The sequence below is a fragment of the Halichoeres trimaculatus genome, unplaced genomic scaffold (genome assembly GCF_033239565.1).
Source record: "Halichoeres trimaculatus isolate MK-OKI-2021-1 unplaced genomic scaffold, fHalTri1.1 fHalTri1_scaffold_2, whole genome shotgun sequence".
Classification (NCBI taxonomy): domain Eukaryota; kingdom Metazoa; phylum Chordata; class Actinopteri; order Labriformes; family Labridae; genus Halichoeres; species Halichoeres trimaculatus.
The window spans coordinates 12402678-12419572 of NW_027437180.1; the positions used below are offsets into that span (position 1 = coordinate 12402678).

Here is a 16895-nt window from a genome sequence, read left to right on the forward strand (position 1 = left end):
GCAAAGGCTCATGGGAGGTTGCCCTCTGTGATGGCAGAGAGGATGAAGGGGGAAAGGAACATGCTGGAATAAATGGATCAACATGTACTCTGTCATGCCTACTTTTTCTCTCTAGGCGGACAGCAAAGAGCTGTTCAGCATTTAGGGATGAAATGAAAAAACAGATCTTTGTTGGCTGTGCAGACATCTGGCCATGAAGTTGTTGCCATGGCATCACTAATGCAACTTCCTCCATCACTTTGTTTTCTTCTTGTTGCTTCTGCTGCAGATGATTTCTGACAGGCTGGCTCTAAAACAGAGTTTCCCTCCTTCAGCACTGATGTAACACAGTCACATAGACCTGACTCTCCTGCAGAAGTCTCAGAGAAGACCGAGGAGGTGGATCAAAGTTTGACATTTAAAGGGCAAAGGTCACCGGCCAGGATCAGAAGCTCACATGCAAAGTGATTCTGCATCTTCTCCAGTGTGACAGCTATTAATGAGTGTTTGATGTTCGACAGCTTGACAGGAAGCGCTACATTTAGGATGACAATACAGATTCAGATTTTGTAAATGATACCTGAAAATGCAGCGTCTCATCATTTATGTGTCAAATCACTTGATTCAGCGTCTTTAACAGACGTGACTTCTTCTCTGTTTGGAGTGTTTGCAACCTTTACTTTCACCCAGAAGACCTCTCTTCTGGAGTTCACGTAAGAGGTCAGTGAGTGCACGCCTTGGAGGCAGGGAATGCTGACCTTGACTCACATGTTGTGATATAACTGGCATCATTTTATATTTGCTGGTGCTGCTTTCTACCACATCTTCTTTCCATCCTGTCTTTGTCCAGTCATCACTGCTACAGTTTTTTTTTGTCTTTGTGGTGTGTGTTAAAGCCAAGGGGCAACATCTGGTTTACAAAAATGAAGCCTATGAAGAAGTACTAAAAGTTGCTGTTCATTGAGAATCTGTTTGAAGCTGACTGCAGAAAGAGTGGACAACATGTACACATCAAGCCAAAAAAACAGACTTTTAAAGCACTAAAAGCATATTTACTGCCTGGCTCAGTTTAAAAGACATTAGGATCGTTTGATTGTCCAATCAGAGCTCAGCTCACATGACTGACAGGCGCCCTATAGCTGTTAGAAAGGAGCTGTTAGAAAGGAAGCTCAAAACCTGTGTCATATCCAGTGTGGCTGCGCCCCTAGATCGTCTTCATTTAACAGTTTCAGTGACAGATGGGTTACTTCGCAGAGACTACGTCCATGTTTAATACAGTCTATGGTTAAAGCCAGAGACTGGATGAAAAGATAGACAACAAAAGAGTTCCTGAAAAGTGAGGCCAAACTAGGGGTGTAACGGTACATGTATCCGTGCTGAACTGCTCCATTAGGCCGTTCAGTTCCGTACAGTACTGTATTTGAACGAGTACAGTAAGTTTACATTAGCTGCTGCACATGACTCTTTAATATTCATGTGAGTACTCGTCTATGATTGGCTGAGCAGGGAAGACGTTGTAATATTCATGTGGAAAGTGGTCTGTGATTCGTGCTTTGCGATCATGTGCATATCATGTGGACGTGACGTCTCACGGTGAGCCAATCAGAAGATGAATATCAAAGAGCTTCCGTAGCCACAGGAGCTTGTGTCTGAATTGTGCATCATGGCTGCTGCTAACGACCAACTGGAGCTTGAAGAGCCTCCCCCCTCGCTGCATAATGGCAAGTTTTTGGTTTAATAAACATGCTAAACAAGCAAATGGTTTTGCGTTGTTGAAAATGTACCGAACCGTGACCCTAAAACCAAGGTGTGTACCGAACCGTGATTTTTGTGTACCGTTACACCCCTACGCCAAACCATTTAAAGCACCTTCTACAGGCTGAGAACATTTGAGACAGGAGTTAGTGAACTTTCTTTAACCGCGAGTGTCCACTACTGACAAACTCAGGAGGCTAACCTCCTGCATCCTAGTATGTTTGGTTAGCGACAACTTAAGGGCGGGATGTTTGAAGTGAAGCATGGACTTGCTAAATACCCATTCTTCCAACTGCACCACCAGTCTAGCTTTTCCAATAAAGAAACCTTTGAATCTTCAAAGCTCAGACTGTGGCTTTAAAAACTTCATAAACCCAAGATGTCGATGGATGTTTTGGTTTAGTCTATCTTAGGTGTTTCCCTGTTTTTAAACACAGTCAACTATTAAAACATGCTGTCAAAAGAGGAAAAATGATGTAGAGGTAACAAGAACACTTAGCAGAGGGAGTTTTGTCTCCCACTTTATAAAATAAAATTGGTTAAAGTTGAGTAACAGCCTCGGGGTGTCAGGGATGTAAGCCACAGAGAGCCTCCTGGAGGGAGTAATATCTGTCACATTAGACCACCATATAAGAGGTGTATGACTGTTTCACAGCCTGTTATGACTGCCAGAGTCCCCACAGCCCCCAAACTGTTGCTCATGAAAGTAAACAGATAATTCTTTTTGTTTTATTGACTTTAATCAGACAGAGGAGGTAAGAAAAGTGGAAATCAAGTTCTGGAAATAAAACCTGCACTCCAGAGTCTCGGGGAAAATATTAAGTGTTACAACAATTTATCTTGCTCTTCTGTTTGGTGGTGTGCAACATGAAATATAATCCTGTAAAAGAAAATGTATTCATAACCATGAAAGATGAACTCAGATTGTTCTGTTATCCAATCCAGAGCAGCAGGAGAGGAGGAAGTGAGTGGTGCTGTATCACCCTGACATGGCCTCCTCTCTGCTCTCCACAGTGGCTGCTGTGGTCAACCCTCACACAGCCCGAGATGTGGATAGAGAAATACAGCCGACCACGCATCCAGGATCCGATTTCCCTGGTGCCAGTCTGGACTTTAATCATTAGAAAAGATGGAAACACTAACTGGTCTCATGTTTGTGGTTTGGAAACTCTTTAGCTGACAGATTTTTTTAAAAGGCGGAAAGTTTCAGAGAAGCCAAATCATGAGAGAAAGCCAACTCATCCTGGCCTGAACAGTTGTATTATAACCACGGATGACTGGCTGAAGAAATGACACACGACTGAAGCAGAAGGACCACGAAATGTGGGAAAAAGGAGAGAGAAATATTGGCATTGTGATCAAACCAGACGGATTTGGTATCAGCAAGGACAAACCCTCCAGACACAACAGATGACAATTTGTCTTGGACACACAAAGGCGCAGCGAAACGTGGTGTACCACTGTTAAATTTGACTGCATGCACACAGGAGTTTTTTTTTTGTGTGTGTGTGTGTGTGTCTGTGTGCGTGTGTTTTCAATCTCTGCGCAGCACCCCGTGCTATGAAGGCAAACGCTGCCACCTCAGCCGTTAAACAAGCCTGCACAGCAGAGGCGGGAGCGTTTGTTTAGAACCGGGCTGGAGCTATCTTGCGGTCAGATTGCATACTTAATCAACGTGGTCATGGAAATTTCCAAAAAGACGTATGACCGCTCTAGTGTGTGTTCCACTTTTTCTCTCATATTGTTTGCTTTGGTGTTCCCCTTTCTTTCCCCCCTCTGTGTCACTGCTTTACAGATAAAACTTTTTTTTTTGTTTCCCTCCAGATTTCTTTTCGACAGAAAGTAGAGTTCCCGTCTTAATTCACACTCTGGAACTTTTTCCTAAAAAAAGCAACACAAGTCACGTTCTCACCGTCCCAGCAGGAAATTCATTCATATTTAACATTCAGACCTGCAGGTCAGACACCGTGTTTGATGAGTAGAGCAACATTTACACGTGTGCTGTGATATGATGCAACCATGCCCCTCATCATGAGACAATCCCTTCCATTCACCCATTTTAACTTCCTCTGACCCCAAACTTGACCCCACAGAGCTGCTGCACACCGATGCAAAAATATGCTGCTCTAGTTACACTTTGAATCCACACGCGGAGGTCAAGAGATGTTGTTCTAGCTAAACGCAGTAGAAGAGTGGAAAATATGAAAGTACAGAGTCCCAGTGAAGTCAGTCCCTGTTTCTTTCTCTCGTTCTCGCTTGTTTACATTCCAGAGCCGTGTTCGACACAGAGGGATCCTCCCCCTCCTTGGGTGGCCTCAGAGTTAGTGCATTGAGTCTATAGTGTGTATACATGTGTGAACACACACACACACACACACACGGGCGCAGCATGTGCCCCAACATGTGGATGACATAAACAGTGGAGTAGAGAGTGTGGGGATGTGCTGGGCATCCACAAACAGAGAGCATAGAGAGCAGATGCTCCGTTTTAAGGAAATCACACTCTGACCTCAATTCTCCCCCTCCTCACCCTTTGCTTCTTCACCTTTATCTTCCTCACCCCTGCACAATGCTTCACCATACACCGTGTATACCCTCCTCCTCCTCCTCCTCCCCTTCCCTCTCCCTCCTCCCTTCACTCCCTGTTTCTCTTTGACTTCTCTGATTGCTAGCGTATGTTGGCTGGCTGGCTGGCTGGCTGGATGAGAGGAGGGGAGGCGGGTTGGGGTGGGGGGAGGTAAGGAGGGATGAGAGAGGGAGAGAAGGGAGGAGAGATTGAGGGAGAGAAGGGAGGAGGAGGAGGGGGAAGGGACGGTGCCCTCTCATGCAGAGAGTCACATGGTGTCCCTGATTGGAGGAAAATGAGTAAAGACTGCAGCCCGGCTGAAATGGCAACAGACAAAAAGGCACAAAGGCTGAGCTGTTTGGAACCGGGTTGCACAACAAGAGAGGCTGAAGAGGAGGAGGAGGAGGAGGAGGAGGAGGAAGGGGGTGTGATGGAAAGGAAGAGAGAGATGTGGATTAAGAGAGAGATGAGGAGCAGAGAGGGTGGCAGGAAGAAAAGAGAAAACAGGAGAGGAGAGAGGTGACGGAGGAGGAGAAGGAGAAGGAGGAGGAGGAGGAGGGGGGAGAAGGCAGAGAGCAGAAAGAGCCAAGAAAAGAGAGTGAGTGGGAGATGAGCAATGTAGGAGCGCAGGAGGAGTGGGAGGGAGGAAAGGGTGAGACAAAGTGGGAAAGAGAGAAAGAGAGATCAGACTGTGTTTCTATGTTTTCTGCAAGGCTGAGCGGTGACGTGATTGGCTGAGGGGGGGGCGGGGGGTGAGGGTGGGGGGCAGACCTGACTCTGAGATCAGAGACAGACAAAATGGCTCCCAGAGAACAGAGAACGCAGCATCAGGGCACTGTCATCTCCCCTCACACAGCTGTCAGCTGACACCAGCCGCCACTGAAACACACACAGACACGCACGTCTGACACCTTCACATACACACACACACACACACACACACACACACACACTGATACGCACTCTCTTAAAGGCTAAACCACCTGCAAAATGCCAACATGAGAGGGAAAGGGATGCTGGCTGATATCACCGCTCATTAATTTGCTTTAACATACACATTTGAATATGTGTAAAACACATAATCCAGAGTTATGAAAATGGCTTAAAGCTGCAGATAATCCCGTCACCCATTGGCCTGGATGAACATGTGACGCCTTGCTTCTGAGTTTCCCTTGTTGCAGGGTGTCTGTGCTCGCCTGCCAGAGAAAATCCTGAGCAGGGAATTTACCCACTGAGCAAGAAAATACTGTTGGACAGCATGAAAACAAACACACTGGCTCACTGCAGCCACAAGAGGGCGCCGCTATCAAAGAATCAGCTCTGATTGTAGGTCAGCTCTAATTTCTCCCCCCTGTCATGATGTCCTGACTAACTGTGGAGCTCTGTGAAGAATAACAACAGCATCATTTGCATACAGTTTGACTTACAGAAGACATTTACATAATCACTCTGGTTATCCTTCTTTTTCATGTGAAGTTATGTTTACAACAAGCTGCATCAATATCAATTCTCGTCAGACACTCAGACTAAGATAATTTTTGTTGAAAGTAAAAAAAAAACACAACAAAACAATGTTGAAACACTCATTATGAACAATTTCCCTATGAGAGATTCACTGTTTACACTTTTTGATGAGTAATGACTTTAACTCATGAGGAGATGCATCTCAGATTACTTCATGATTGGTTTTATGTCTTTGCTATATCAGCTGATAATTGTTTACAGATACAACAACTTCACAGAGATGTTTGTATTTAGCAAATATAAAGTATTAAACCCATAAATCAAGCTGCCTCTTCAAACTAACCCAATTATGATAAAATCATTTAATAAGCAGCGAAGCTGACATATCAACAGTGAGTAATTAGGTAAACCTTTGAACTATAATCACTTTATGACTGAGTTACTACACAACAGGTCAAACAATCTCAGAACAAGATGTTTGCTGTCATTATCAGAGCTCACAGACTGAGGTTTTGTGTGGACCTTCAGTGTGAGTTTTTTAGCCGGCTGATTGTTGTAGCAGGGATGTGAAAGGCTCCCAAGACTGAGTCAGTGTTGAGGAAATTTAAGTTAGACTGAATTGTGCCTACGATGATTTCTTTTAGCTCAAGATAAAATTTTATACACTGTGACAACATTTAACTGCAACCTGTTTGCTATTTCTAAAAACTTTTTTCTAGAGATAGACCGATATGGATTTTTTGGGGCCAATACCGATACTGATTATTAGTAGGCAAGGAGGCTGATTACCAATATGTGAAGCCGATATTAATTTGCAGTCAAAGTGAAAATATTGGCATAAAAATGTTGAACCATACAAACTCTAAAACTTACCTGCATTCAAATGCCTTCAACCATATGATTATTAAACAGCTCCCAGGCTCAGCAGCATGTTTTATAAAGTTAAATGAAAACTTAAAAAAAATAAATAGCTAAAGTTTTCTACAGTAAGTAAAGTTTTCCAAAATCAAATTAATTTTCTGTTTGGTTTTACATGACTGATTTTAAATATTTTGACCATCTAGGGCTTCCATAGTGCAGAGAAGCATCAACAAGCAGCTCCTGAATGTCTGCAGTTTGAAACATTTCTTATAATTTTTTTAAGGGGCATAAAACATATTCCTGTGGGTATTGACAAGAGGAGTGATTTTTGTGTCTGTGGAAGTTAAAATAGCTCATAGACAGTAATATAGTCACAATGCTAATTGCATTAGCCTGTCAATAGGATTTTCCATTGACATTAGAATTATCGGCCTTCGGATTAAAAAAAGGCTGATGCCGATATGCCCAAAATGCCAAATATCGGCTCCGATAATCGACCCGGCCGATAATCGGTCTATCTCTACTTTTTTCATGTTCAGGTACTCATGTACTAGGGAAAGCTGAAATAAAAACACAATTATCCAATAAATAAATAAATGGGGGAGTTATAACTTGAATACTTAATGGTTACTTTCCTTTGTAAGGGAGATTTGTGTGGTGGATATTGTTATACAGTCAAGCACTGTTTCCTTGTAGTTAAATGGCACTTTGACCTTAAGCAGCCTGCTGGCAAAGGCAGACTTGTAAATAATACTTAAATAAAATAAATACTTGTGAATAAAAAAAGGGCACACACACATCTTAAAAGATAGCTTGTGAAAACATATTATGTTTGACGGAAACATAATTACACTGCAAAAAAACTGAAATCTTATCAAGAGGTTTTGTCTTTTTTTCAGTAGAAAATGTTGTTTCAGCCGTAATATGAGCCACATTCACTTGACAAGTGCAGAAAAATGTCTCGTTTCAAGCAAGTAAAAAAAAGTCTACCAATGGAACAAGAGAAAAGTTAAGTGTTTTAAGACATTATTTTAGTTTCAAGCAAATTTTCTGCCAAGTGTTTCTTGTTCCATTTTTTTTTACTTGTTACAAGCAATTCAGACCTAATTTTTGTCTTTAAATAACTTGAATCAAGACATTTTTGTGGACTAATAAGTTGAATATGGCTCATATCAAGTGTAATAAGACAATTTTTACTTAAAATACGACAAACACTTGCTAAGATTTTAGTTTTTGCAGTGTAGTTAAAAAAATCTCAGTTCTTGGGGTTGCGAAAAACGTTTTAGCTGCTCCCTGTGTGTGAAGCAGCCACATTTTAGTCCCAACATCCACGTTTAAAGCATTGACTGCCCCCATGGTGACACCTTTTAGTTTTCCTATGAGTTTACATTTTAGCTGAAACCTACTGATTCAAGGAGGCAAACAAAAAAGCCTAAAGTGTGCCATGCCATGTGCCTGTGTATCTGCTGGTAGTGCAGCAGCATTTGCTGTGGCAAACAGTGTGCCACTGAGAGGCCAGCACCAAATGCCAGCTCTTTTGAAAGGTGTGACAATCTACTCATTAGGTGCTGCTCAAAAGCAGGGGGCCACAGACCGCCACACTAGTCTCCATGCTCCATTTCCATGATACTCATGACAAAATAGAATGTTGTTTAATGTCTCAGTTCATTTTATAACAAAGTTTAAATGCAATAACTTCTAATTTTAGCTAATGATAATGTCATGTCATGTAAGTGCAGCGGAGTGATGATGAATGTTTACACATTCTTTTCTGGGGTATTAAGAGTGGCTGTTGTGGTTCCTCTGTGGCAACCGAACCACAACCTCAGGGCTAAGAGTATGAGGCAATGCAGAGGTGCTATAACCTGCTGTTTGTGTGTAGTGTCCTCTTGAGGGTGGCTGCAGAAATACTGGAAACCACATAGGCTCAAAGCCCACCCTATTTCTAATATGGCCCCTGCTGACAATTTGCTTCAAAACTCTGTATCCAAAACAGACAGGTGACATCAGAAGCCACGTTTACATGGACCCAAATATTCCGCTTGTATTTAGTTTATTTGCTCAAACGGAAAGAATTTAACCTTTGTAAACACCTCATTTTGAAAGAAAAGTGCCAATCCGACTGGACATTTAATCGGTTTCACAGGGATGGAATATTCCTTTCCCCAAACTGATTGAGGTATCATGTATCCACTCAAACAGAAAGTTGTCAGGACACGTTCTTTCAGCGCATGCTCAGATATGACGTTAAATGCAGCTAGAGACATTCCTCAACTTTAAAAATGGCGGTGAGCCGTCAGCACTGGAGGAAAGTTTGTTTTTTGATCCAAACTTTGAAAGAAATGAACATAATTTCAAGACAGGACGGACGACAAACTCGCAAAAAAACAAGTGTCGTCCTCCATCTTTGATAACTCACGTGCTGTTTACATTTGTTTGTGCAAGCCCCATTGGCAATTCTGTTTGATTCCTTTCCGTGTATACTACTGTTTTTGGAAAAGTCATTAAGAAAGATTCTATTTAGAAAGACGAAAAACTCCTTATGTTACTGTGGCTACAGAGACTACGCCCATTTATCATGCAGTCTATAGTGCCAACTGATAAAAACTGCATCTTGAGATACTTGCTAATGTAACCAGTAGCTTATGGCAAAGCTTATTTTAGCTAACAAGGTTAGTGTTAGCCTAGCTACCATGAGCAGTGAACGAAATCAGAGGCAGAAACAGCCGTATCCTGTATCACATTCAGAGCAACATCTTTGGGTCATTAAAAAAAGTTAATCCTTTGTTGATAGCAACAGGTGAAAAAGCCAAACTTTGTACTCAGATTAATGTTACTGTGATGCAATCTGGGATTGGTGGTTCATACTGTAAAGCCTGACCACCAGCTTTGATTTTCAAATTCATTGTAGGGTGTCCCATGTGTGATCTAAGTGTGACTGTGACTTTTGAGTGACATTTCATGGAGGGGGTCGACACTCCTGTGTTTAGACCCAGACATGCTGCTGCCCCATGGCACATTAAGGTGAAATACCAGCTCATGCTTGCGCACACATGTTAGGATTATTTTGGCACAAGTGTGTATGTCTGGATTATACCTCGCGTTATTTGAGGAGATGATGAATATTGCAGAAACTCTGATTACTTCAGTCAAAAATATTGATTTAGCCTCATAAGGTAGTTGTGGCTTTGTTTGTTTCTAAATGGATTTCACTTTGTTTCTTTCTTTTTTACAATGGTTTGTGTTTATAACAAGTGTGATTCCCACATTATAAGCTTTTTTGTACTCTTTACAAGCTCATAGTATATCAGTTATAGATAGGTCTTTAGGCTTGTTGGTAAAGTATACACCAGTAAAAATGATAATAGCTGTAAGATGGTGTTGTTTAGGTTTAGGTTTAACAGATCAATAGTCACTCTTCAATGAAATAAATAATGTAGCACAACATGAAAGTAGAGTAAAGCTTCCTCTGCAGACACATTTTTGGTGCTTGCTCACAGGCTTTTTGATCTAAAGCTTGCCAATCTTCTCCGTCAGTGCCCAATCCTCCAAAAAGTGGCAGCTTGTCTTTTGGATCTGATATCAGAGCTAAATCAGATACATAGATCCCTGTACCTCAGTCTGAGCCAATCAGAGAGCAGCGCTGCCAAAAGTATCAAACCTGGCAAACAGTGATCACTGAAAACAGCTCCCGAGACATCTCTCTTCCATATAAAGGAAAGAGACTAACTGTGCTACTGATGTGTTAATGCTTTGAATGACTTTTTTGCTATTGAGAGGTAATACACTGTGAAGCTGTAGCTCTGGTGTTACACTCTGAGAGAGAAATGTGGTGAACACAGTCTATGAAAAATCTGATTCTATTTTCATTCCTATCAGGATAAAAAAAGGAAAAAACAACTAACTAATACCACTCCCATTCAAATTCAGCTCTCAGTTTTAATCCAGGATCAGTTCAGTCACTGTGGTCTTTACACTCATAACAACGCAAGGCTGTCCCCAGATCAGTGTTTAGACTGCGTTAAAGAGAGACGACTGGGACACTCGTTATCTGAACTGTGGCAGATGTGTGTGCAGTCAGTTTCCTGTTGACTAGTGAGTGGAAGAAGCACACTGCACACATTTAACATACACACACATGCACAAGAGCACACACACACATGCTGACACTTAGATTGACAAGCACACACATAAACACACACACTGTAGACACCCCCCCCCCCCCCCCCCCCCCCCCCCCTCCTCGTGCCCCTGAGCCTGAGAGTCTGGACATGGGAGATATCAGAGAGAAGGAGAGGCATGAAAACAGAGTTGGTCTCTGAGTTAGATCAGTGTGTAGCTGTGAAAGTGTGTTTGTGGGTGACAAAATGGCGATGTCAGAACAGCTAGAAACTGAAGGAGGTAAGTCTCCCTTTCATGTGTTTCTCTGTGGAAAAAAAAAAACACGAGGTCAAAGAAATCAAAACAGCTGACACAGATGTGTTTGAGGAAGTCTGTGTAAGTTTGATCTTGTTTCGTCTTGGTGACTTTGATTGAGGTAAACGAAAGGAGCGGCACTTTCAGGTTTAGGCTTAGTGGAAACATCGTATGGTGCACTTTAGGGAGTTTATTCAGCCGCTGCACGCTGCAGCTCTAATCACTTATTGTACAAGGGTTTATGGCTTTAGGTGTGAATGTATGACTGTCAGTTGGAAAATAGGGCTAGCTGGTAAAGTGGTTGTGTGTGTGTGTGTGTGTGTGTGTGTGTGTGTGTGTGTGTGTGTGTGTGTGTGTGTGTGTGTGTGTGTGTGTGTGTGTGTGTGTGTGTGTGTGTGTTTTCTCACTGGTTGGGGTGCTAGTTGGAGATAAGGCCTGCCGTATGCCTGAGAGCGAAAGAGACGGTGTGTGTAAGCCCTTCAAGCCTTATCCTGACACCCCCCCCACCCCCGCCTCCTCTCAATCACCCAACAACACACACACACACATACACACGCACACACATATGCAGCAGGGATTAACCCCGTCATGTACCATTTCAATGGGCAAGCTTTGGAGATACACACACACATCCACACTCACACAGGATTAACCCTTGTGTGTCCATTTCCACGGCTGATTCTTAGCCCCGCTCCGGTTGTGACAGCATTGACTTGCTCGTGTTGCCATGGCTACAGGGGGCCAGCGAAGTAAGATAGGCAAATCCACATAAGTCACCCACAGCAGACACTCTAAGCTACAACTGCCTCCACCTCCCCCTGATACTAGACACACAAAGATGCTGCCAGCAGAGTGACAGGAGGCTCGTGAGCTGTGAAGTGCTCGTGTCACAAGCTTACCACAATCAGACCAACATACAGACCAACTCAGCCCCAGCATCTTTATGCAGAGCGGGTGAGGGACGGGCCTCTGAGCAGATTATGCTCTTTATGTGTCTGGCTCTGAGAGACACTGCACTTCATCAAACACGAGAGTCTGCAAAGAGGTCTGCATTTGAGTTGTCGTCTTCATTATGAAAATGAAAGAGACTCAGGAGTTGTTTAGCAGACTGCACACATCCAGACAGAAAAAATACTGTGAACACTTCAGAGAATACAGAGAGTCACGCTGTGGCAGAAAACTGAGCAGTCAGAGAAAATGAAAAGATGGGGAAGTGTCTTTCATTTGCTTCATTGTCTTTAAAGTGTCAGAAATCCTTAAAATGTGGGTTATTATTATTATGGCCAGTGCTTCGGGGAAAAAGAAGAAAGGGTACAATGTTATTTGACATAATGAGTGAAATACAGTGTTGTACGGATGGACTAAACTCCCATACTGTCATGTTTTAAATCTGTTTTTTTTAGGAACATAAAAACAGTTAAAGTTTAAAAAAAAATACAAAGAAACGTTTGATTGCTATAAGAATTATTTTTCTGACATTCAGCAGTAGTTTGGTGTTTTGTTAGCTTTTCTGCAGTCTGAAGGCAAAATAATGCTCATATTTACCTTTGTGTACATACAGTATAACCACTACAGAAATGCTCTTAAATAATACGACTCAAACTTTATCAATACTTGATTACTTTGTGAAATATCACCAATAACTAGCCTGTTAAGTTATACACCAACCTCTGTGAAAGCCTATGAACTATTCCAAAACAGCAGCTCTCAGGAGCAGCTTAATTTGCAGATGAAACATTTATGAAACATGGTGTTTTCACTGCCTGTGTACATGAGTTGTGAATAAATCAGAGCTGTATTCACACCGTTGGCTACAGTCTTTAAATAATCCAGGCAGGGGAAAGTGCTCCAGTGATTTAAAGGAAAGTATTCCTCAACATTGATACAGGATTGCCACTGGTAAATGTTTGGAGTCCAAGGCATAACTTTCTTTGATGAATACTGCTTGCTAAATTAATATTTTGACACACATGTGGATAAATGTATGGAAAACCACTGACCCAGTACCGCTTGTTCTTTTTATATCCCAACTTCGGCCATATGGGCGCGTCTTTGCTGGCTGTGATCTGAATATCTGATTATGATTTGAGGCGATTTAAGCAGATTTAAAGGCCCATGGGTTTCTCCCTTTGGCTTAGTGCATTCAGTGTGTGCATGTGTGTAGTATCAAGAGTGGGAAAGGGAGACATTCCCTGTGGGATGGGATTTTGGTCTACCTTAGAGATGGTTCATGTTCAAACTGAGAGACACAGTTAACAGTAAACAATTCAAGCCTGTTCTCCTTTGATTGGATTTAATGTGGTATCTCATTCTGCTGTTGCCTGTTGTGGGCTGTTGTGTATGCATCACACTGAATGGACCCATAGTGTATAATTCATATGGCCAGGCTGATGTCCCTGTCTCAGTTCAGTTGTTTAAAGCAAGCTGATGTACACTAATTAGGCAGACGTGAAGACACTTAACAGTCAGCATGATCCTTATTTCCACACGCACTTCCACTCGGCTGCATTAGGCCAATTCTCATCTGTGTCAGTTACAGTGAAGGGATGGGAAACAGGGAGGAGGAAGGAAGAAAAAATGCTTACCAGACAACCTTCATGTGCAGTTGTGCATTAGTGGGGGGAGGAGGAGGAGGAGGCGGAGAAGGGGGAGAGGGCGGCTGGCGGTGCTGGGCAGAGGAGAGAGGAGTAAATGCATTGCGGAGGGACAGGAGGAGGAGGGCCTACAGCTATTGTTCATGTCCTCCCGTGAACAAAGGGCTCATCTGGGTCCGTATGTAAACCCACAGCAGGCTTCAGCCCACAGACAAGGCCTCATGCAGGACAAAACATAACCGACTCACTCCCGCTATTTCGGCCTTATTCTGTAGTGGTCTATCGGTCGAAAGGGTTTTTTCATTGATCCCCTTCGGAGGGACGTATTGTGTTGATACGTTGCGTCCAGCGGGCCTATCGGTTCTTACGCACGGAGCGTACACACGGTCTATCATCACGGATCTGTAAACACCAATTTTCTGATTGGACTTCTTTGCAGGTAAAGGGACTCTTTCACCAAACACACACTTATTCTGAGATTCCTAGCTGCTTAGGTGTTTAAATTTTACACACTCGCTTCCGTGGTTGTGGTTTGGGGTCTGATTCCAGGGTTTTTTTGTTGAAAATGGATTTATCGTCAAGGCGTTAGCGGGTAGGCTAACATCAGCTAACTGCTTACTATCTGTTCTTTGACTTACGCTAGCTTGTCCTGCAGGCCTGCATGGCATTGTTGTTTCTGGAGTTGAAGATGTTAAGGGTTAGGTTTATTTAACGTTAACTTACGGATCTAGTTTGATTGAATGGATTTGTTTTGGCTGTGTAAAGTGGAGCTGACGCGGTCACAGAGGCACCTGTGTTTTAACGTTTTAGCCTTGCTAACGGCTAACTGTTAGCATCCAGCGCTGGCTGCCTTTCTAATTGCCTTTGTAACCAGACATCTCCATGAATAATGTGCTCTAACTGTATAAATAGGATACATGAGAGGTCGAAAAAGCAGAATAAAACGCATCTTAATAAGAACACATGATTTATTTATGTTTAGGAGAATACACTGCTAAAGTAGGTTAATGGTTCAGGATAAGCTATGCCCAGTATTCCGGACAGGCTATATGTCCCCCATAGCTGTTATGGTGGCAGTCTGGAGTGGCAGAAGTCCAAAAACCACAGCTTACACTCAGTTAAAGAAGACTACGTTTTGTTGGAAGAGTTTCGTGGATAGCTAACATACATGTTGTTAAACCGTTCAAATTAGGTTTGCTCTGTTGATTTGCTGGCTAACAGGATATGCGTATGTATAATGGATATATGTTTATGTATGTAGTGTACTGTGTGTGTGCCTGTAAGAGAGCTATGAACATGATTCCCAATGGAGGAAGTGGAGTCCAGCTGATGAGATTGTGACTGCCTGTCATTAACCGCTAACAGGAGAGGAGAGGAGCTAATGGAGCTCTCAACAACTAATGGACACATAAGCATTGATTATTTATTTATTTATCAATCCCATTTGTTTTCCTCTGGCGGTGCATCCAGCCCATAGCATAGCAGAGCTGGCTCACACAGTAAACAACTTGTTTTTACAAAAAGTGGAGTCAGGGTTTTAAAAGTATGGATGGTTTATGGCCTTTTCCCATCATTATGTATCAAATTAGGTTTGAAAACCTGTGCTACCACTCAATGTAAAACTTCATGTCTATGCGCATTGATTTAGACTAAAGCTATGGTTTTTCTTTATGGCCACATAAGGTTGGAAGTAGAGAAGCGGCAAAACTCTATACCCGAAAGAAAAACTCCACTTTTTAACGGGCATTATTAAGATGAATTTTAGCATTCAGGACAAAACACCAATAACTGTATTAGTGTTGCCCCTGGTGTCACTTTGTACATTTGTCTCATCAACATCTGTTAATACTAGGATGGTATGTTGTTGTCAAGTCAGATTCAATTTATATTGATGCTGAAACAAGTTTATTGGTCTTCTTCTGACAGAGGGAAGGCCATTTTACTCTGAATAGTCTTCCTGTGGCCTGGGATGCATGTTAAACATTACTGCTGTGGGGTTTCTGCCCCTGCTTTTAGATAAATCACAGATATTCATTCAAGTAAACGCAATAAAATCCCATATCTACCATCTCACCATCATATACAGAGACAAGACAGAGAGACATTAAAAAGGCGGGGCTTCGCCATGGTGACTGCTGGGGTCGTGACCTCGAGGCACGCCACGCCTGGTTGGCCTTTATTGGAGAGCTGGGCAATTAGAGTAAAACAAGGGATGGAGCTGTGTGTGAGAGATTTATCTGTGTAGTTGTTTCTATATGTGGGTGTGAATAGAGAATGTTGAGCTCTCTTTTTGTTTGCTTTTTTTTTTTTTTTTTTTTTAAAGAGAGGTGCGTTTTTAGTTAGATTTAAACCAGAGAGCTTTGTTATTGTTGTTGATGTTGTTGTTCTGATCTTTATGAACTAGACTGTTGATGACCTGTGAATGAGTGCAGCCAGCTGAAACTGGGCCATATTGGACAGTTCAGGCTGCATGTGCCTTCATCCTCACATGATGAATCCATTCTCTGTGTTGCTCTTCAAGTGGCAAACATTAGACATGCAGCAGTAATTTTAGAGGCTTTTCCATCCTGTGTTTTTTCCTGGATCATAACTTGAGTGTAATTTTACCCTCATGTTAGTCACAGTTGCATTTATCTAGAGGCAATAACAACTGACATTTATTATAGCTTCTCAGCCTATGAAATAAAGTGGCATTTATGTTCTCTCTGTTGCAGGCTGTTCCTCCAAGTCATTCAAGCTGTACTCCCCCAAGGAGCCCCCCAACGGTAGCACTTTTCCCCCTTTCCACCCCGGCACCATGCTGGACAGAGACGTGGGGTGAGTTTTACATCTGTTTCCTGTGTGTTCATTAGTTTGAGCGATCTTTGTTATTATTCTGCAAACATCTTAATGCATATCATGTTTTTGTGGCCAACTACATCAGGCAGGAATATCAAGACTTAACTTCCTACAAGTAGATGCAAGTTTGGGAAATGTTCACTGTTGTTGGTTGATCAATAATAAGTAAAGCAGTATTTCAAGTTTGTGTGAGAGGTGGTTGTATTAGAGGTTTGTTTATTCTCTTTAAAATGGTACAGGAGAGAGGTATTTTAAACAAAATTTTGTAATTAATACCCAAATGTTTAAAAAGTATATTTTTATTAAAAGAATGTATATTTCAAAGACCCACTACTAAATGCAGAGCATGTTTGTGAGTCCTTTTCACACATGAACCTCAGCAACTTAAGAAAATTTCAGGACAGTCTTCCATCAAAGTTGGA

The 16895-nt window shown here is 42.2% G+C and overlaps 1 protein-coding gene across 2 annotated transcripts in view; it reads left to right on the plus strand.

Annotated features, from left to right (window-relative positions):
• ldb1b (LIM-domain binding 1b) overlaps positions 1-16895 on the plus strand; it is a 29688-nt gene that overhangs the window by 642 nt on the left and 12151 nt on the right. The window contains exons 1-2 of one of the 2 annotated variants that reach the window (XM_074689589.1): positions 13716-14074; positions 16350-16452. In XM_074689589.1, the coding sequence (XP_074545690.1) occupies positions 16433-16452 (20 nt within the window). In that variant the 5' untranslated portion in view covers positions 13716-14074; positions 16350-16432. Of the gene's footprint in view, positions 1-13715; positions 14075-16349; positions 16453-16895 lie in introns of those variants that run through there. The other variant, XM_074689582.1, reaches the window with a different exon arrangement.